The 21,838-nt window shown below is 42.8% G+C and overlaps 2 protein-coding genes across 4 annotated transcripts; both read left to right on the top strand.

Moving 5' to 3' along the window:
* Nucleotides 1-333: 333 nt before the first annotated feature.
* Nucleotides 334-14,058, top strand: nacc1a (nucleus accumbens associated 1, BEN and BTB (POZ) domain containing a). 3 transcript variants are annotated; one of them, XM_029508212.1, is made up of 8 exons: nucleotides 334-604; nucleotides 4,613-4,824; nucleotides 6,245-6,517; nucleotides 6,729-7,359; nucleotides 7,613-7,783; nucleotides 8,339-8,444; nucleotides 8,651-8,748; nucleotides 9,706-14,058. In XM_029508212.1, the coding sequence occupies exons 1-8, from the start codon at nucleotides 424-426 to the stop codon at nucleotides 10,014-10,016; spliced, it is 1,983 nt and encodes a 660-aa protein (XP_029364072.1). In that variant the 5' UTR covers nucleotides 334-423; the 3' UTR covers nucleotides 10,017-14,058. The 3 variants fall into 3 exon arrangements, with proteins under 3 accessions (XP_029364072.1, XP_029364074.1, XP_029364073.1); XM_029508214.1 differs by having other exon boundaries at nucleotides 488-699; nucleotides 4,671-4,824; XM_029508213.1 differs by lacking the exon at nucleotides 334-604 and adding an exon at nucleotides 1,167-1,374 and having other exon boundaries at nucleotides 4,671-4,824.
* Nucleotides 14,059-17,644: 3,586 nt separating this feature from the next.
* ier2a (immediate early response 2a) lies at nucleotides 17,645-18,678 on the top strand. The gene has a single exon (XM_029507527.1). The coding sequence runs from the start codon at nucleotides 17,736-17,738 to the stop codon at nucleotides 18,213-18,215; it is 480 nt and encodes a 159-aa protein (XP_029363387.1). The 5' UTR covers nucleotides 17,645-17,735; the 3' UTR covers nucleotides 18,216-18,678.
* Nucleotides 18,679-21,838: the final 3,160 nt, after the last annotated feature.

Genomic DNA, 21,838 nt, shown 5'->3' with positions numbered 1-21,838 from the left:
TCTCAAGCCCCCCAACATGACAGTATATTCTGTTGTACCTCCAGCCTCACATGAGAAAACGAAGTTATAGGCCTACAGATGGTGGAATCTATATTTGCCTTTACTGCTCCAGCATAGTTTGGTCCAAATGTGTTTGAGCAAGATCAGACCGTGTGTGAGTGTGGGGGTGTGGGGGTGTTAGGGTCATAGCACAGTGCGGTTTATACTTCATCTTCCTTTAAATGCGCGCGCTGACTTCACTCAAGTTAAAAGTGCGCGCGCGCGCACACACACAAGCGCGGCCTATTTTCCCCCAGTTCTATCACTCATATGCGGAGAGAGAGCGGAAGATAGAGATCCAGATGGGGGGGGGGCTGCTTGTGTATCCGTGCCAATGCGCAAACAGACCACAGTCTCCCCGTGTCGAAGCGACCATGCGATTGAATGGGGAGCGCGGCATGCCTGTCTTCCTCCGCTCCGGCTCCGTGCGATCGGTGGCTCTGTGTTCCGCAGTCCCCTGGGATCCTGCACCGCCCTCGATGGCTCTGTTATCGGCGCTCCGCTCACTCTGAATGGCCGCCCGGAGCGAGGAAAAGAGGGGAGAGAGAGCGCTGCGTCTCCTCCTGTAAAAAAAAACAACAACAACAACAACAAAACAAAAAACAAAACAAACTAAAACTAAACAAAACAACGGTCTACATCAACTTCCCAAGCCAGGGGGTGAGTGTCCGGTCTCGCTGCTGTATGCGAGGCGTCCTGCCGGCCGGGGTCGTTTGAGGATTCACACACCGGAGACGGCGGAGGGGGGCGGGGGCGGGGATGGCTGGTGCCCGTGGTTTGCGCCGTGGATTTAGACCGATGGTGAACGGGATTCAGCAGACAGGCCTGCGGGACAGCAAAAGTTTGGGAAGTGCGCGGTGGGCGCAGTCCTAAACTTTATTGAAGTCCGGCCCATTCAAAACGATGACATCTGCTTCATAGACGGCGTGGGGCAGGGCAGGGGGTGTGTGGTGGCGGCGGTTCGTAGTTCAATGGTTGACTTCATGTGGCTCTTCTCACAAATATGTGAACATGCAGTGGCACTCTCTGATTTTTTATTGTATGTTTTTTTTTTGTGTTTGTTTGTTTTTTTTTGGGGGGGGGGGGGGGCGCAGCCGGTTGTAAAGAATTGTGCCTTGTTGTGTCCCCCCCCCGCTCCTCACCCCCCCCGCTCCGTGCCGCACTGGTTCCGTCTGGCTCGCCCTCAGCTGCTGCGTGTCCTGGGATGACCTGTTGATGTCGGTAGAATGGAGAATGGCAGGGGGAGCGATTTCCCCCATCACCAAAATATTTAAATAAGCGACATTTGGGCTCGTCTACCGGCGTCGCAGCACGGCTACCTCGTCCGCTCAGGCAGTAAGTGTTGTTGTTTGTCTTGTGAGCTCGGACTAATCGCGGAAATGCTTGACATTGTGGCGGCCGCGCTGAGTGTGCATGAAGTGGATGGTGCGCCGGGGCGAACCCAAAATATTTAACAGTGCTGTTAGCTTAGCCATTAGCCACCAGCAGCAGCAGCAGGCCGGCCGGCCGCGGATGGGAGAGGGCATGAAACATTTCAGCACCGCCGGCCACCGGGGAGAGGGAGAAAATAGAGAGAACCGGTCCGCCGGAGATAGTTTAGAGGGACATACTTCAATGTCATTTGACGGGACGGCAACACGCCGTCGGCGTCTCTCGGGTACCACCGTGGTTTGCTGCCATCCCGTGTCGCCCCCTCTTCCTCCCCCTCCGCTGCCTCCTGCCAGCAGACGGCGGAGCACTCCCGGCGGGCAGGCTGGCACACGGCGCGGTCTCCCCGGTGTGCTAAAGAGCTCGTCACCTGCCCCCCTCCCCTCCACCTCCTCTTCCTCCTTTATCCAAACTCCGATCCCGTTTATAAACATTTCTACGGAAAGCCTGCAATTTGGGGATACGTATTAGGTGGGAGCGGGCAAAATGTGGAGTTGAGAAGTTTGAAAGCTTGATGACTGTGCTGCTTTGGTAGTCAGGATCTCCCTTTAATACAAGAATAATCAGGAGTCAGGCCTGTGTATGTCTTGACTTGATAGGAGCAGTTCAGCCATGCAGGCATGAGCACATGAGAACCAGGAAATGCCTATAGAGGGAATGCATTGTGTGCCAGCTGCACCAGTGACTCCAGTTATCCACATAGCACTGATTGTTAATGCATCCAACTGTTTTGCCTATGATCTGATTGTTCACACTTGCCTGGTGATGTGTATTTGCTGTTAATCGTCTCCCAGTTTTAATCATTTTTGCTAATATAGGTTCCTGGTCTTCCATGCTAATAAAGTTCACATGAATTTGAGGGTTCAAGGCCCATTTCAATGTAGTTATGCAGTAGAGGCCAGAATTGTGTTCAAAGCTACCCCATCATGACATAAGCCCTACATATAGATTCCTAAGGCTTACAATCAAAAATCTAAGGTCTTAAATATGTTGGGAGTATGTTTGACCTACTTTCCTCTCCAGGCTGGTTGGTATGCAGTCTAAGTCATAGGGTGAGTTTGGGTGAATTTCACTTCTTCACGTTGCTGAACTCTGTATGTTTAATGGAATAAGGACGTGACATGATCCCTCTCATCTCTGCAGGCCCCACTGCCCCTCCTTGTTGCATAAAGACACACATGCACGCACACACACACAGAGTCACATTCTCTCTCACTGTCAGGGCAAACTGTGCAAACACACCCTGCTCTCAGCCCTGCATTTGTGTGTCTTTATGTGCACGCATGTGTGCTTACTGCAGCTCGCCAAACTGTAAACAAGCAGTATTGTCTAATGTCTGTGTGTGACTCAGTGTGCCTTTTGTGGGTTTGTTTGAGTTTGTGTGTGCGCATCTGTGTTTTAGTATGAGGGAGAGGGAGCTTGAGTGAGACAGAGACAAAGAGAGCATTTCTCTTTACCCTGGAGCTTGGCTAGGTCCCAAATGAAAGGCTTTGGATATGATGGGGTGGCTCACTCCAGTCCTAATCAGTCAGTTACACCAAAGTTAGTTAAATGCCTTTCACAGGTTGGGCTGCAATCATTTTTGCTCTCATGGTATCAGGGATGGTCTTTGTTTGATATGTATCTCTGTGTGTGTTTTTGCAGCATGCAATCATGCAACACTTTTTAAGTGGTAGAGTATCCGGGTGAAGAGAAGCATTGGCTATGCATGCACATTCACAGGGCAGTATCTGCATGTATACATTATAGAATATACAGCAATTGAGTACACCAATGGATGGTCTTCTGTTTAAAGTAAGGGTTTTTTATTTATGAATAAATGCACATAAGCTTATCACTGCATCTTGTGCAGTCTTAGCTGATATTGTCAGGGTAAAACAGTGGTTGAGGGCACACAGGGCATATATGCTTCAACATATGAATTCTGTTATTGACACGTGGTTTCATCCTTATGATTTTCAGTAGAATTTGGGGATCGAACAATAAAAACTTTCTGGTATAATAGCTGCACTGTGTCTTACCATATCCTGTAACAGAACATGAGACTATCTTAAACAGAAACATAGTCTGCACTCAGTGTTCATAGCCACACCAGAGGGAAGTTCAGTTCAATATTGAAAGGTATAATATAGGCATCTTTGAGAGGGTGCAGGGAAAGAGGGTATGTTTGTCTTTCACTGTTTATAGAAGTGAATGGAAACATGCTATGTGGTGTTTGCTGAGACCACACACACACTTTTGCACATAGAATAACAGAACATGACCCAGTTATCTGAGGACACAGAGTTTTATAGCTCGTAGAAGACAGAAAATCAAAAGCCTTTTACTCAGACTGCTCCTGGCAATAACAACGCTACTTCAAGGCTGAAGGGACATATAGGAATAATGCAATGGAGGATATTTATGAAAGCTTCAGCAAAAGTTTGATTCAAGTTTCTACGTCTACATGAGTCTTCCACAAACCCGCTGTTGAGCAATGTGAGGAAACGGTTGTGTTCTATGTCAAATGGATATGCCAAGAGATGTAATTCTTATTTGTGACTAGTTGTCTCTAACAAAGATGCACCCAATTAACATTGGGCTTTATGTTTACAATTATTTTGTACTGGTGAAATATGGTCATTCCATTAATGCAGAACTCTGTTTTCTCACCTGTTTTGTTGTAGGTCTGTTCTCCTTGAGCTTTCTGTTTTTAACATACACATGTTACATTACACCTCTTCCTCACATTTCCTGCTGATGCCCTCCCCTACCAAAGATCTAGCACAAGATGAAACAGTGTTTAGGGATTGTTGTGAATGGATCTTCCCAAGTTATCTCACCTGAGATCATGACACTGCTGTAAGAGCAGTAATTAAGCGTCGTAACCTTGCATAGAAGGGTGCATTTAGTGTAAAAGACTTGTTGTGCGAGTTACCCTGCAGTTGTCATATGCATATGTGATCAGTCCTTTATAGCTTTGTGGTAGCCCAGATATAAAATTATTCAGGTTAATTCAGTTTTAATACTACACTTGTGTTGGTGTTATGTTTATTACACTACAATTATTGGCCAACTGTATAAACAACGACAGCCTGGTACTTCTAAATAGATACTACTGTATGGGTCATCATGGATATGTATGCAGTATAAATTTGTCATCTAGTGCAACAACATAATCTTTTCAACCTTTCAAACTCTCCTTCTCTTTTTTCCCCAACAAGACCCTTTGGTGGTGTGCGCAGGCGCACCATGGCCCAGACCCTCCAGATGGCGATCCCAAACTTCGGCAATAACGTTTTAGAGTGTCTGAATGAGCAGCGGTTGCAGGGTCTCTACTGCGATGTCTCTGTGGTGGTCAAAGGCCATGCCTTCAAGGTACTCAGGTTATTGTTTACATCATGAAAATTACACTAGATTTAAGAATCAACGACAATTGTTGCATCGAAAATTGGCAAGAAAATAAGTTATGTGTTTAAACTTTTTTAAAGCATTGTTACTGTGGCTGACAATTCATGATAGACACTCTAACAACTGATCATTTTTTATTGATTTAATGATTTTAGTGACTGATTTATTTTAGTGTGAGGGTTTTCATTTGTGATGTATGGGTAATTTACTCCTCTTCCTTACAAAAAAATTACAAATATTTTTGTGCCTCCAGTTGTAGTGTCCATGAATGGATATTGTCTTCACCCTCATAAAGTTTTTACATATTCTACAGCTCAAACAAACACTGAAATGCTTAAATATAATATGTAATCTGTCTTTATTAAAATGTCCAAAAACTAATTGTGTATTTTAATGAATTGTATTCCTATGTCAATGGCAGTATGTCCCCTGTGTACATGCATTTAAATTGTGTATGTCACACAATTAATCATATTTTAAATATAACTTAACCAGAATAGGGATTTTAGTCATTAGAGTCTGCACCGTAGCATATTGGAGAAACTACCTGAGAAAATGTTATAGAGAGATGTATTGTAGATGTACTGTATCTGAAACACAGATTTTTAGCAAAAACTACTTTGTTCCGCCTTTTGCTGCTTTGTTTCAATCACTAGGTCCATTTGTTTTGGAGGGGAGGAAACCTCTCTGGCTAATACAACTTCTGGTAAAAAGCTCCTGAGCATCTTGATCATAAGTTATCAAAGAAACAAGCTGAGCAAACGCTCTGCTCACTGCCCCTCTGGGATGGTAGTTAACATGAAAATTCAATCACTTGGTCCATTTGTTGTGGAAAAGAGGAGGCCTCCACGTTTAAATCAGCTCCCCGTAAAAAATATTGACAGAAGGAATGAAAACCTGGAGAAGCTGATGGCAGTGATGGTAAAATCCCCTGCTTCTTCATGGCTTCACCAAACACCAAAAGTGTAGCTTATTCTGTTACTTCGTTTCGTTTCATTATTTGAGCTCTGTGCTTACACTAACTAAAATAAGGATTCAAAGGAGTCTATTTAGCGTATTGGCAAATAAAAACAATATGTAGCCCTCGTAAAGTTAATTTGTCTGATGACACCTTGCCTCCATAACAAGGAACTCTGTATTCACCACAAGCCCACTTCTTCGAAGCTTTCACCTAAGCTGTGTCACTGCTCGAAGTCTGAGATTGGACCTCATGATTAGTGTTGTGCCCTGCGTTGACATGATCTTGAGCAAAACATTCAATTTAATTCATTTTATATCATTAAGTGAAAGAATAGGCAAAATTTACAATTTTAAATTTGCCATTTTAAATCGGAGCTACTCTCATAAATACTCATAGGACATTTGCATTTGTCTTCTTTTGTTGTAGGCACATCGAGCTGTTCTTGCTGCTAGCAGTTCTTACTTCCGGGACCTTTTCAGCAGCAGCAGCAATGGTGGAGGTGGTAGCAGCAATGACACCAGCCCAACTGTAGTGGAGCTCCCGCCAGCCGTGCAGCCTCAGAGCTTTCAGCAGATTTTGGCTTTCTGCTACACAGGCCGCCTCAGCATGACAGTGGGGGACCAGTTTCTTCTCATGTATACTGCCGGCTTCCTGCAGATCCAACAGATCATGGAAAAGGGCACAGAGTTCTTCCTCAAGGTACAACTAAACTGGTTTTCAGCATGAAACTTGTCAAAACAAGTAACTGGGACATATTGTCTGAAAAAGTGAAAATGGGCTTTTAGGTTTTCAGAATGTAAGGATTCAAACCAATTAACACTGTATTTATGAGGAGACAAACATCCTAATGGCAGAGCTCCAATACCATATCGCAATGTATGCTAACATACCTGTATGCTGTCATTTCTAGGTCTCCTCCCCCAGCTGTGACTCCCAGGGCCTTCATACCGAAGAAGCCCCAACATCTGAGCCCCAGAGCCCAGTAACACAGACCAATAACAGTGCAGCCCGGCCTGCCGCCTGCCTGACGCCGCTCCCTTTGGTATCACGAGTGAAGACAGAGCAACCGGCAAGCCAGCCAGAAGCAGCCGCCCCTTTTTCAGTGGTCTGTACTCCTGTAGCCAAGCGGCTGTGGGAGGGCGGCAGCACCCGAGATGGAGGTGGAGTAGGGTCAGGGGGAGGGGGCGGGGCCAGGAAGGCAGCCCGTTATTCCCAGGAGGCAGTGCGGGGCAGTGCCATCCAGAGTCCTGGGGCCCTCGGACTAGCCATGGGTATGGGTGCCACCACTACCAGCATGGCAGGCATGGTGGCCGGCGGTGCGCTCACTGGCAGTGTCAGCACCAACGGGAGCTCTGCAGCAGGACTCGGCATGTCAGAGGGTGCAAGCCCTGGCACTCTGAGTACCTACGCTAGTGACTCGCCAATCAGCTACCATGATGATGAAGAAGAGGAAGAGGGAACAGATGAATGTGCTGAGGAACAGTACAGGCAAATCTGCAATATGTATACAATGTACAGCATGCTCAACATGGGAGCTGCAGGTAATGGATGTAAAATTATGATACGTTCAAATCAGCTGCAAGAATGAACAGTGTTCTGTGTGAACACCTATCTTACTTGCCTTACTTGAATGTGGAAGATTTTTTTTGTATTCTCTGCTCAGATTTTTTTTTACTGGTATTTTCAATGATTTAATTCCATGATGCATTTCTGGTTTGAACAGAGATTGGACTGTTCACTCGGAAGTAAAAAATATTTTCTACATGTCTAAATGTGTATATTGTGTCTTTGCAGCTGCTGGTGAGCGGGTTGAGGCTCTACCAGATCACACAGAGACCCGGGGTCGGATGCGAGGACGAGATCTTACTTGTCTTCCTGCAGAACTCATTGCTCAGATAGGCAACCGTTGTCATCCCAAATTGTACGAGGAAGGAGACCCTGCTGAGAAACTAGAGCTAGTCTCAGGTATGTTTATCCAGTGCTTATTCTAGGTGGGGTCAAAAGTTCATATATCTATCTATCTATGTATATATGTCTAAACACACACACACACACACACACACACACACACACACAGGTATCTAGAGGAAGTTGTCCTCAAATGGCTGGGCTTGGCAGTGGCGTCCAGCTTACCTGGCATTATTGCACATGTGACTCACTGTGTTTATGTCAAGGACATCCTGTGACAATGTCTTTGTTATCTTATGGGCTGGGTTACCTTTCAATATGCAAGTGGCTGAGAGAGGGAATCATAAAAAAAAGTTTTTTTTCTCACCTGTGACTCAGATGCAATCTCAAAATAGAACAGAAGAAAACATCAGAGAAAAAACTGACTGCGTATCACTAAAAAAGATGTCACTAGATGAACAACTACTCCATTTCAATTAAAGAGTAGATTCTCTCATTACGATACATGACCCACAGAACTTGTACTTGAGCACGACTCTTGAATAGGAGACAGTAAATTTGTCACAAGTTCTGATAAGATTTGATGATGTTTGGTGGTTCATCTCTTTGCAGGTACTTCTGTGTATATATCGAGGGCCCAGCTAATGAACTGTCATGTGAGCGCAGGGACCAGACACAAGGTGCTGCTGAGGAGGCTGCTGGCTGCCTTCTTTGACAGGTTTGTTCGGTTTGTTTGTGTGATTGTGTCTATTTCTGCAAACGTTTCATGTAAAGTCAGCAAAAGCTTAGTTTAATATAGAAATTAAAGTCGTTTTTTTTTCTCTTTTGTCTGCAAGCATAGGAGGGATAAAACAACTATTTTAGTTTTCCCTTCTGGGACGAGTCTTATTGTTTTTTTTTTTTTTTTTTTTTTTGATGTATCAGGAATACTCTGGCCAACAGCTGTGGAACAGGCATCCGCTCATCCACCAATGACCCGAGCCGCAAGCCCCTGGACAACAGAGTGCTGCATGCGGTCAAATGTGAGCATCCATGTTTTTCCTCCGTGTGGGTGTTTGCCCACAAGCATGCGAAACATCTCAAGTTTTGCTTGTGATGTTGGCCATGTACATACATTCACATTGTGCATAATTTATATTAGCACATTCTTAACTATCGATTACTATTCAAACATTCAAGTTTATTTTTGTTGTGTTGGATCAAGATACAGATTTTAGATCATCCAGTTCCAACTGCACCCTCATCTTTAGGATAATATGTTGTCAGGATGGTAATGACTCACAGTGACCACTAGGTGGCAACACTCATCCTGAGACTGAATGTCAACAGGAGATGGACTGAAGTAGCTACTGTAATGTTTGGTATATAAAAAAACAAGGTGAATGTGTACTCAAATGTGTATAATGAAAGGCAGCTCATGGGTGAAACAGTCAAAGCTGCATCTGTGTCTTAGCTGCTACATTTACAGTTTCACCCACATTTCAGTATAAGGGCCTGGGGGTCTACAGTAGTCCTGCAAATTCTATTTAGCTTGTCTACATCAGGGAGACAGTTGTATTTACTTATATTAAATCAAACATATTCAATTTTGGGAAATATAATTGTTGGCTCTCTGGCAGATGTCCATTAACAATGAAGCTGCTCACTGTTAGATGGAAGCAGATTAGTTGTTTATCCCCATGAGTAAACTCCAGCAATGCTGCAGTGTTGCAGTCAGTCAAAGAACAGCATTGGCTGCTTTAGCTCTTTATGCACCTGAAAAGGAGGTGAAGCTGAAGTATTCCAGCTGAAAAAAATAACAGCACAAAAAGAGTAAGCACCACAGCCAAGCACGTCTTTAAATGCAACTTCCTTCGAAAAGACTTTCAGTACTTCTTGGGGCTCACAACATCTAGGCTGAGGTTAGAGCAGACAGTTTTAAACAGGCTATGAGATGGAACTTGGTAATTAATTCTGCATGCCTTTCTTTCCCACATCAGTTTATTGCCAGAACTTTGCCACCAGCTTCAAAGAGAGCGAGATGAACGCCATCGCAGCAGACATGTGCACCAATGCCCGGCGTGTGGTCCGTAAAAGCTGGATCCCCAAACTGAAGCTGCTGATGGCTGAGAGCGATGCCTACTCCGCTTTCCTTCCTGATGGTGTCAAGACAGAGGACGACACCCTGGGAGCGGATCAAGCGTTCGACCCTGCCTCTCTGGAGGCCACCGGCGGTGCTGGCATGGAGTCAGGTGGCTCTTCAGGTGAATCACTACCAGGTGCGGGTGGAGACGGAGGACAGTTGTTTTGAGCACTGTGTCTGGGGAAGGGTTGAAATTTGGTGATACATGCCAGTATTCCCCAGTTCTGCTTGCCTCCTCACTCTTTGGCCCACGCTGATATCTCATATTTGACTGTCTATACTACACTGCTAGGGTCAACAGTTGGTGTTGCCCTGATGTAACCAGGACATGAAAACTTAAATTTTTGCTTTATGACTGTACAATGGAGTTAGCTGAGGAAAGGGAGAGTTAGTTATATCCTAACTGCCCTCTGCCTCCCCTTGTCTTTTTAAGGTGTGTAAGCTCATCCACTTTTGCATATTAACTACATTCCCTGACATGTGGGTGTTTGGGGGAGGAAGGGGATGGCCAATGCACAGGCTATGGGTAGAGGTGGAGAGTATATTCAATATAGGTGTCAGTAGCATTTATATCTATGCAAGCCTGACATCTTGTATTTGAGCCTCTGGAAATAATCTAAATTTAAGATTGATACATTATCATTATTGAAATAAATTAACACTACCTGTTCTTCCTCCCCTTCCATCTCCCACTCATCACCTGAAAAATATGCTTCACCCCACCTCACTTTCTTGAGACCAGAGAATATCACCAGAGTGGTTCACTGTACGGTGTCCTGTAGAAATATATCTCATCTTTATGTTTTCTAAATTTTTAGCATGTTTGTCTATAAACTAAAAAGTGGTCCAGATAGAAGGGGAGAAGCTTTTTATTGAGATGATTGTAAAGAAAACTGAAGGGCAACAGGTAATCAAAGATGGTCATATTTTTAGAAGACAAACTATATTTATACAAGTGCCCATGCCTAGAAGGGCGTGAGTGAAGCGAGTGAGAGGGATTGTTTTAAAATCTCGATCTTCATGTTTTATTGAAAGAGGTCTTGTCAAACAAGGAGATGTGCTATTTTTGCAGAAAAAGGAGTTTATTAAAGCAGTCTTACCATAGGACCCATAGTCATCTACTTTTCTTTATTATACAGTGCTGAGTGATGGAATGAGCAGTTGAACTGCCAAATTTGAAGCATTTCATCTTCTGTTCACTGGCTTAAGAGGAATAATAAGACTGATTCAGCTGGCTTGACTGTTGTCTATGATAACCGATTCTTCTTGGGTTATGAACCTGTAACATTTGCCTCCTCTGATAAAACCCTGGCCCACAGTTTTGATCCTTAACAAAAAGCCAAAAATAGCATTTCAGAAATATGAAAGTTATATTGATCTGACAACTTGTGCTAAAAGTATTGAAAAGAAAAATACTGTTGACATTTTGTGAAAACGCAAAAGGCTGGTGGGAGCTTTGATGTGCAGGAGGAGGCAAAGTTAGTTGAAGAAAATAGTTATGGTACTATTCATGTGTGTGTGACACATAGTTCATTGGTAAGGTGAGTCTGTATTGCACAGCTGTGACCTCGGATATGTATTATTCATGTTTCTAATGCACCACCTCTTTAATAGGGAAAATTCAAAATGGCTGACAGTTTTATTTTGGAGTTTGAAATGATTTTGCACCTTCCATGATAGGTAGAGTGGAGGTTTCTGCACCTTAATGAGAAGAACCAGCGGTTCATGCACCTTTTGAGAAATGTTGTGTAGCAATCGACCCCTTTAGATGGAATTTGTTTTGTTTTTTTCCCCACGTCTGCCCTGTTTGTTGATTCCAAAATCTCTCAAACTCCTACTGTAAATAATCAAGAAGACTGTTAAGTTAAATCCCAAGTGTTCCTCCTTTCTGTTGCTTGATGTGTCTGATTATGACATGTCAGAAGCTGACCTTTTTTATGTGAAAGTTAATGTCTGCTAGTAACTTTTTGAATGCATGTTGATTTGTAGACAGAGGTCGGAGCACGGGATTCACTATTCCTGTTGCTGGTGGATGTATGTGAAAGTGGTCAGGGTCTGACTTAGGAATGTTTTCACAACCTCAAAAGCTCTCACAGACGACTGATTGCTTTCTCCTTCTGGAAAAGCATTTCTAAAAAGGCTCTATTTTTCGGAACACTGGTACAGTGTAAAAACCGGGAAGGAATATATGCCTTTTTATACAAGGCAGTGGACTCAACCTTATTAAAAAGTTAATTATAGGAATGGTAGATATAGCGCAACCTATTTTCATTATTGTTTGAAAGTCTAAAACTGAGTTTACTTGGGTGCTTTGACCAGGAGATATATGGAAAGAACAACAATGCAGTACCTTGTAAGTATTCAGTAAGGGTAATAACAACAAAACCTCAATTTTGCATTTGACTGTAGATGCCACATGAGCACTTACCTCCTCAGTATCTGAAGACTGTTGTACTTCCTGACCTTCATGCAGCTGGTGTCATGTTTCACTTCCACAAGCTTATCCATGCGTTTTAGAAAGAGGCAAATCAGCGGCTATAGTTAAATCTGTTTCATTTGCTTGTTGACTTTCAAGTGTGTTTTTTTTTTTTTTGTATCAGGGCTCAAAAGTTCTGCTTTACTATTATTATTATTATTATTATTATTATTATTACTGTACTTAAAATCTAATCAAATTCAAGCCACTTGTGTTTAAAAATACCATCATCCATTTATAAGTATAGCAAATGATCTACTGAATACCTCGAACTTAAAGATGAATATTATCAAACTGAAAGCCCCACAAGTCTTTGCTTCAGGTTTTCAAAAATATATCCATTAGAAGATGCTTAGGTAATTGCTGTGAACAGAGAGTTAAAGGACCAAGACACAAATGTTCATGTTCAATCACAAGGGCTTCTGGATTTGATGTAGACAGTTTTCAGAGATCCAATCGATCAATTAAATACATCTGAGATATTTATCATTTAGATTAATGCAAAATTAAAATCTGTCAGTGTTCCTCCTAATGCCATAAGATCAGTAACAAAAATTTCTGAGTCACTGTTCAAATGTCTGACTTATTGACTATGTCCCTTAGAAGAGTATCTGTGAAACCAGATAAAATTACCGTTGACACTCTTAGAAAAGACAGCAAGTCTCAAATAGGAAAAAAACAAGATGAATACATGGCTTTTGAAGTGCTGCAGAGTAGAGTATGAAGTAACAAGGGCTATATTAGCTTCAAATCATAACCATTTTACACATGTATCTACTGAATCACCTGTACTAAGCTGCTGACTAGAGCCGAAATATCATCAGTGAACCAGCACTGACTACGAGGAAGCCATATTAGTCTGCTCTCACCAAACAGCAGCGCAAGCAACAACCTAATACATAAGTAGTCATCGCATCGCTGACAAAGTCAGAATATCCTGCTGTTCTGCCTCATGAACGTAGCTTCACAACGCTGGTTTAAGGCCTACCAGTTTAATCAGCTAATTAGAAATAACAATGGTTATGGTGAATGTCGGGGTTTACCCACAGTCAGCTTTCAGGGCCAACTCTACTTCTATGACTTAATAAAACTCCCTCACTCACAACCAACTTGCACTGAGCTTCATCTGCAATTGGTATGCAAGCGTGGTTGTGTTTTATTTTATGTACAATTGAAAACAAAAGGCTTTCCAGTCCTCTGTTTGTTTTTATTTTTTCAGTACATTATAAGCAAAATGTAATTTCTGTACCATTCAGCATATATGTTTACACTTCACAAAACACATAGACCTACACACTTGAATGGATAAGGTGTGGCATGGCATGGGAAACCTTTTGTGACTAAACAGTACATATATAAATATGATTATATACATGTATAGATAAATACTGTATATTATATATAGATGCACACATAGAGCGCAGATTGTTTGTTGTGCACTCGCAGCATGAGGTATATATTTACTTAGAAACAGCGCTTCTTCACAACCTCTGCAGTAATTGGTCTGCCCATGTCTTTGCCCCTGCGCCTTGCCCTCTGTAACCTGTAGCTCCAGTTGACCTCCTGTACTGCTCATCCTATTCTTTCTGTGTTCCAAGTGCCAATAACTTTGTGAAAGCCCTGTAACTGTGACCCAACATTATCAAAGGTAATTGCACATTAACAACTGTAAAATAAATAAATGCAAATCATAGAAAAAAAATGTCGAAATGGATTAAATAATGAATATCTTAATAAAAGATTTGTAACAATTTTTGTCAGACTCCTTTTTTATTACTGTAAAACTGTGCTATTATGGCCTACGCTCAATGATAATGTGATACTGTGCATTAAAATATTAACTTTAATTTAGGTTTATTTGTACGCTCAATTAATTCAGAGTAATATTAAGATGGTGTGTGTGTAGATGCTCAGTGAAATGACACTGTTCGATGACACATACTGTTAAATAATTTCCATAAACCTACTGATTTGTGTTCATTTGTGATTATTCTTGAATACACACTTCAGTAGTTGCAGCTGGAGGCTGCCACGTATGACCAGTCATCTTCATGCTTTGTGAACATATCTCACCCAGTTGTTTCAACCTTCATTTGGCTAAAGTTTTGCCTTCATACTATCGATACGAGGCTGTGCAGAACTGAAACATGTACTGTATACTACTTTACATATGTAGAATTTAAAGCTGCCTCATCAGGCCAGATTTCACAGCTGTATCTCTTGTTCTGCCTTTTCGTACAGAGAGAACCAATGAATATAATAATATAATTACATATATAAATATATATTTATACGATTAAGTTAGAAATATCCATCTAGACTGTGAATATTATGTTGGCTTTTTACATTTCCTCAAAGTCAAGGCCTGATGTAAAATTAAGTATTAAATCAATAATCAGTATTAATCAGCAATTTTGCCACTACTTTCAAAAAGATCAGATTTCAATGACCAAGAAGAGACTCAATAAATGTTATTCATGCCGGCTTAGCTGAACAAAGTCATCAGATGAAAATAACAGTTTTATGGGATCGCAAATGATTATTCAAATGTGACAAAGTCAATAAATAATTCACCGGAATCTTTTGCTAATAGGCCATATGAGATAAAGCACTAACTCACTATGTGGCATTTACATTTGAAAGCAAGCAAAGGTTCAAGGAAAGCCATGCTTGTAAAGAAAAAGGCAAAGTGTAGCCTTTAGCGGAATGTGCTCTCATTATTGCACCACCTCGTGTTGAAAGAGTGTCAAGACAACTTACCGCAGGAAAGCAACTGAAGAGACTGCACTATAAAATTTCCATTTCCCAGCAACACTTCCATCTTTGATGCGCTGATGGAAGCACTACAGCTGGGTGGTCTGTCTGTCCATTGTGAGGAATATTTCCACCTGAGGACAAGAGAACATTTTAAATAAAGTGATCAATATATAAAACTGTGAAAACGATTTTTCCCTCCTATAGAATGATTTCCCCCTTTCAACCTGCAATAATATGTTATAATAATACACTCAATCTACTGTGGAAATTGTTGGCATGTTTCCATAATTACTATAACGACTCCGATAATTTTGCCCCAGGAGGGTTTTCTGCCTCTTGTAGCCTCTAGAGCTGGTTGGTTTGTTTTTATTATTTGCTCGTTTAATATAATGGATTATATGCTCGTTGAATATAATGCATTTATCAATCATCGGGCCAGGAAAGCATTTAATGAAACAAATTTACCAAATGGCACAAGAAAAAAAATAAATAAAAATAAATAAAACTGAAGCAAAAATACAGTTTGCCAATGCCTTCAACGGTGAGTCCGGAGAAATGTGCGGTGGCCTTGACTGCATGTTGTGGTTTCGTGCTGCTCCCTAGTGGAGGAACATTGGCTAGCACAAGTTTAAGGTGTGCAGAAGATTTTGAGTAGGAATGCACTGCTACAGGCCAGCGGAGAGGTTGTCCTGAAACTCTGCAGATGCATCAAGAGTCCCAGCAACTCAGAGAGCAAGAATGGGAGAAAGCGCATCCAGCTTCGTGCCCACTGGGACATGGACGAGCCACTGCCTGGAACATGCAGAACTCAGAGCGGACAACAGATTTTTACATTCAGGGTGAATTTCATTCAATTTTATATTTTTCTTCAATACCATTACAGAACCACTGGATGGCGCTACGTCACAGATTTGCCTCGGTGTGAACTACTCCAACAGCGAGGTTGAGTTTTGCTTCACTTCCCTTTCACAGAGAAGATCGCATACTCCCAAAACAGCGATTTATAGATTTTTCTCACCATATATTTATTAGAAATGTGTTTTCTGGTATTTTTTGCTGCAATTTCTTTTCTTTCTTTTGTTCTTGTTGAAATCCAGCCACATCAGAAACAATAATATGCTGTAATCTCTCCAAAATTTGCAAGCAGAATCGATGCTTTTATTTCCACCATATTTACAGATCTCATTCTAGCTGCTAATAAACCATAAAATGAAGGCACAGTTTCTGATCGGTGCACAACCTGGAGGAATGGATTCCACTGCCCAAATATGGGCTGAGGGGAAGTGGCTGGGCCTGACATAATCCTCTGCTGTTGCTTTAAATTGCTTCAGGAAATGAGGGCTCCCACTCACGTCATGGGTTTTCCTCTGTATGTACCACGGCAGCAGGATGTGCTTAATATGGGCATCTGTCTGTTCACGTTCACCCTCCTTCCCCCAATTTTCTTTTTACTGCCAGAGGAAGCAGCATGCTGGGGGATGGGTGAGACCAAAGAACAACTCAGACCACTACAAGCAGCCGAACTGATTCTGCCAGATAACCGAGGAAGTGGAGTAGCATCCGTTCCTAGTGAAGAAACACACATTTAAAGGATTAGACATTTACTGTTTTGGCGTTTGCAAACGAGGGCATTGCAGTCAGTTTGTGATATGTACATTTGGAAATGATTTACAACAGGTCCACCAACTTCTCAATGTGACAGACATTTACAGTTACCGCTTGGATTAAGTGAGAGTCACTTACCAGCAGAGTGATTGCTTTTTAAAGTTCACTGCAGCAACACGTGCGCCTTTTTTTTTTTTTTTTTTACATCAGCAAAGCTAATTGTGGCGAGGTGACAACCTGACTCGCTTCGGGGCTGCACAAAACTTTTAAAGATACTGATAGCAGACTGAAGCCAGCAAAGTGTTACATCTTTGGCTGATATGGCAGATATGAGATACCCGCCGTGTGGAAAGTGATAGATCAAAATAAAAACTGAAAGGCCAAATTGTGTAAAGCAACATTCAAACATGTAATACCTTGTAAAACCTTGATCCGAGGGACATATCAATAGTGGAGCTATATAGATGACTGAAGTGGCTCTAGTTTTGGAAAAATACTGCGGTAGGTGGGGAGACTGCCAGTCCAAAGTCCAAAACTTTCCACATGCTTATGTAACCTGTGCAAAATATCTATAAATCACTGAGATTGCTTTTACAGTTAGGTTGGCGTGCATTTATAAAATATATAAGACATATATTAGAGCTGATTATAGAAATCAGCTATAAACACAGTTGAGGTTACGTGGTTTATACACATTACTGGGAAAAAACATTGTTTCCGCTGTTCATGTTTTCGTTGCAAACATGAAGTATAAATATTTTTGTTGGTGTTTGCCTCTTTTTTCCATCATTTCTATCTGCTATTAATTCCCCAGTGTTGTGATCCTTTATTGTGAGTTTAGCTCGGACTGGGTCGCTAAGTTAAACAGCTTTGCTGCTGGAGCAGTTCTCGGTGGGCGGGGCGCCGCGGTATGACGTCAGCGAGGTGATAAGTAGTCGTCCGGTTGTCGGGCCGTGGTGTGTGTGTGTGAGGAACCAGCGGGGAGAGGCTGATCCTACAGACCGAAGCCGGATTGCTTTTCTTGGACTAGCTTCAAAACAAGCGGAGACATGGAGGTCAGCGCCGAGGCCAAGAGGATCATGGTGGTAGCTCTGGGGAAACTGTACAGCTCCCGCAGCCAGCGGGGGGGTCTCCGTCTGCAGCGGAGCCTCCTGCTGACTCTGGTGATGAAATCGGCCCGGGACATCTACCACGCGGCCCAGGCGGCCGCCCTGGTCCCCACGGAGCCTCGGACCGCACCCGGCGAAGGGGAGGAGGTTGGAGGTTCCCGTTCTGAGCACACGGTCGCGGAGAACACGGAGAACAAGGAGAACCGGTGCCCGGCCGGCCCGGTGCAGCAGTCCCGGAAAAGACGGGGCAAAGCGGCCGCCGAGCCGGACTTCCTGCCCTGTAAGAGGGCCAGGCTGGAGCAGAGCGGCCCGCAGCAGCTCTTTGTCAGCTCGGTTTTTATGGACTATGTGAAGTGCAGCAGTGACCTGGGAGCGCCCCCGGCCCCCCTGCCTGTCCACAGGGCCATCGCAGCGTGCTGACCCCCCCTCCCCCCTCATCTCCCCTCCGGTCGGCCTCGGTGGAAAAAGGCGAGAATCTTTCCTACGCGACCTGAAGGAGCCTAAACGGATCCACATGAGTCTCCCCGGAAATCCTGAGATAAACACACCGCAGAGTGTGTCCTGTCAGCGGCTATAGGGACTCTTAACAGGCCGGGGAATGTGACAAAAACCAGGGAAGTGCTCCCCCCCCACCACCCACTATCCCCAGGTGGTGGCCAAGATCTGGGCCAGCTGACGGCAGGGACGGCCTCAGCTGCAGGAAGAAGCTCTCCTAGACTGGCCCTTCAAATGCCTTTGTCAACTTTTCCCACCAGCTGTCGAGGCTCCCGAGCCTCCTCTCTGCAAACTGTGAACTTTTGTTGGGACCTACATGTTGACTGAATAAGTGTAAAACATTCAATGACCACAACTACCTCAGTATTTATTAAACGTTTATACTCAAAGTCAATCTGGAGTGATGTGATGTTTATAACAGACTGCTACATCAGGTCAGGTGGATGATGCGAGTTGGGACTGGGTACCTGAAAAAACAAAAACAAACAAACCTACGTGTGTTTTAGTGTGACAGGAAACTGTTTTGGTTTTGGGTGTGAAGAAGTCTGTTTCCTTCCCCCACAGCTTCACATCCCCCACTCTGATTTGCAGAACAAAAGCAGGGTCAATTCAGGATTGGGGTCCCAGGGGACGAGGAAAAAGGGGTGTTGGGGGATGTTGTAAAAGCCACCGGCCAACCAAACAGGACAGTCAGGGTTCCCAGTGAAGCCAGTAGAATACAGACTGTGGGTGAGTTCAACGTCTGAGCGTGGACGGGGGCACAAATATTCCTGACGGCTAGAGTCAAGTTGAATTCTGACCAAAAATAGTTTTCATTGAACTATTCGGCATCATTCTTTCGGATGGGCTTACAGTAAACTTCCTCTAAATGTTTGATTACAGTGAAGATCAAACTCAATTATATATTGAAGAAAATTTGTTTTAATTATTCTCATGTTAAAGTCGGGCTGCAAGTTTAGGAATGCAGTCCCCCCCCCCCCACACACACACACACTTCACAGAGACAAGTTGTGTAGTGGAGTGGAAACAGGGATTCACCAGTGACTGCCAGTTTGTGTTGGGGGAAGGGGGTTAACCCAGGAAAACAGAAGGAGGAATGTGGTGGGAAGTGCCTTTGTGAGCCCCCCCCCCCTTTCACCACTATATGAGGCCCCAACTGTGCTGCTCATTTTCCTCCCAGTTGAAACCAGAGCCCCCAGTCTGTGAACAGGGGGCTGAGGGGAGTGTCTGAAACCGTCTGGACATGCCTGTGAAAATACAGACTACAAGAAGGATGTGGTTACACACACATGCTCACGCTTGTTTGCGTTCCCATTTAACATGTCTGGCTCTTCCAATTGCTTTAACTTTTTTTTTATTTTTACTTTTCCAACAATCACTGCTCTGTCGCACGCGCACACACACACACACGCTAATTGTGCTACACAAATTTTCAGCCCATTTTGGGTAACTTAACTACATGCACAGTTCGTGGCCTGCAGACAGTTTTCGTGTCCTACCGGTTGTTTTTGGGGGGCTTCGAGGTTATTGTTCAGCTCACACACAAACACATCCCTGCAGATACTGCAGACAAAAACTGAGGCCAAGCCATGTGCATTCTCTCTGGATTTTATTCTTAAGGAAGAGTTCAGTTTGGAATTACAAAATGCACTGGTAGAAATAGCGGTGAGACAGGTTGAGAGTGCGACAGAGAAGAGTGTGAGAGAGACAGAGATAGAGAGAGAAAATAGCGGGAGTGAGTGAGAGATCAAAGGTGTCCACGGCCAGTTGTAATGAGTACATCATCAGATTTGGCTTGCTCCTGCACCCCCTGACCCCCACAAAAAGTAGAAGGGAGAATACACCATCTTCTGAACTGCACTTTCTTTTTCTTTGTCTATATATTTTTTTTCATTAAAAAGTTCTTTTTTGTGGTGTCCTGAACATGGTTGTGTTGTGCCTCAAACCCATGTAACAGAAGGAAACAAACGAGACTCTGACTCTCACCAAAGTCTCTTTTGTGTTTTCTCTTATTCTTTAGACTTTTTTTTTGTAGTTTTTAACCTTTTTTGTTCTCAAAAATAGAAGAAAAAAAAGGAAACATTGCTTTTTAAAAACATCTATTTATATATCTTTTTCTTTTATTCCTCTGAATTCATTAATCTGCTTTTTCTTTTATGTCCTGAAGATGACTGTTAACCCACGGTGTGGCATGCACATAGCACATGCATTTCTGGTACTAGATATTTTTTCCTTTTTTAATCTTTTGTACATAAAAACGTTTTTTTTTGTTTGTTTGAATTTTTTTGTGTTTTTTTTTTTCTTCTCAGTAGCGGCTTTACATTGCTTTTTGAAGATTGTGTGGTTAATCAGCATGTTAGTGGATTTCACTGCAGCATCGACAAAGATGGATGGTGAATGTTGGTTTGCTTCATTCAGGGGTTACTGACATTACACACGTTCTCGCGCGCGCGCACACAGACACGCACGCGCACACAGTCGAGGATTGTTACAATAATTTGATTTTTAAAGGATTTCTGAAAATGGAAAAAAAAAAGGGCTAAGCAAGCAACAAAAACAAAAACAAAAAAAAAAAACAAATCCCCATAAGTTATCAGAAACACACACTCTCCCATGTACATACACACAAACACCACAACCAGGAGCTACATACCTAGTGTGCTTTCTGATCTTAAGTGTAGTGACGTGAAAAAATACTTGTCTGTGACATTCCACTGAAGTTGGAAAGACACTAATAGGCAGTTTTTTTTCTTTTCTATTTTTCTGTGCATTCTCTGGTCAACATGTGATAGGCCTCCGGGAAAGAGATTGGTCAGGTAAAGAAATAAAGTGACAATGGTAATGGTAATGTCGGGGCCGACAGTGGCACACAGTGACAGTGTTAGTTTGGGGCCCACAGAAAAACACCAAGATCAAAATAAAGATCTATGAGTGGAACACATAACACATTTCCCAGGACCATGATGTGACACACACTTGTTTTTCCAACCCAGCTGAACTGTGCTACCTGTGTTGACGCCTGGTGAGCACGGATGAGGAGCTCTACTGCTGAGAGAATGAGCTTTCCTGTGCACTGATGGTGTGTAACAGCTCCGAATCTGAGGTGAAATAGAGTGACACTGTTAGTGCTACAGCCCCACCTCAAGGTCACAAGTGGTGGAACTCTTTTTTTTTTTCTTTTTTTTTTTTTTTAAAGCATCTGTGGGAGAACATACTCTTTCAGAGCAAAGACATGTAAGGATATTTAAAAAGTTCATCCACTGTCTGAAGTCTGAAGTATTCTTTCACCCATTTACTGCTTTGTGTTTGCCCTCCTGCATACTCCCACAATGCAAGTACCTCAAGGTTGGAAAAGTGATTTGCTGAGCTCAAAATTAACTATGGAGTATCTGCCTCATTGTCTTGATTATCGTGATCATTCCAATTTATCATAGTATCTGATCATCCATAATTACAGTCGGTGACAAAGAAAAAAAAAAGATTAAGAGTTTCTCTCCTTCCTTTGCCTTTCTATTAGTCTCTTCTCTCTGATAACTTTTTTTTTTTTT

Source organism: Echeneis naucrates, chromosome 8 (assembly GCF_900963305.1).
Source record: "Echeneis naucrates chromosome 8, fEcheNa1.1, whole genome shotgun sequence".
Lineage (NCBI taxonomy): Eukaryota > Metazoa > Chordata > Actinopteri > Carangiformes > Echeneidae > Echeneis > Echeneis naucrates.
The sequence above is the reverse complement of the archived record's forward strand: the minus strand, read 5'-3'. Positions and strand labels throughout refer to the sequence as shown.

Excerpts from the sequence above, each read along its gene's own strand:
- nacc1a (XM_029508212.1), top strand. The coding sequence starts at position 424 with ATGGGGAGCGCGGCATGCCTGTCTTCCTCCGCTCCGGCTCCGTGCGAT. Across the intron at positions 6,518-6,728 it reads GCACAGAGTTCTTCCTCAAG|GTCTCCTCCCCCAGCTGTGA; the intron begins GTACAACTAAAC and ends TGTCATTTCTAG. Across the intron at positions 7,784-8,338 it reads GAAACTAGAGCTAGTCTCAG|GTACTTCTGTGTATATATCG; the intron begins GTATGTTTATCC and ends ATCTCTTTGCAG.
- ier2a (XM_029507527.1), top strand. The coding sequence starts at position 17,736 with ATGGAGGTCAGCGCCGAGGCCAAGAGGATCATGGTGGTAGCTCTGGGG.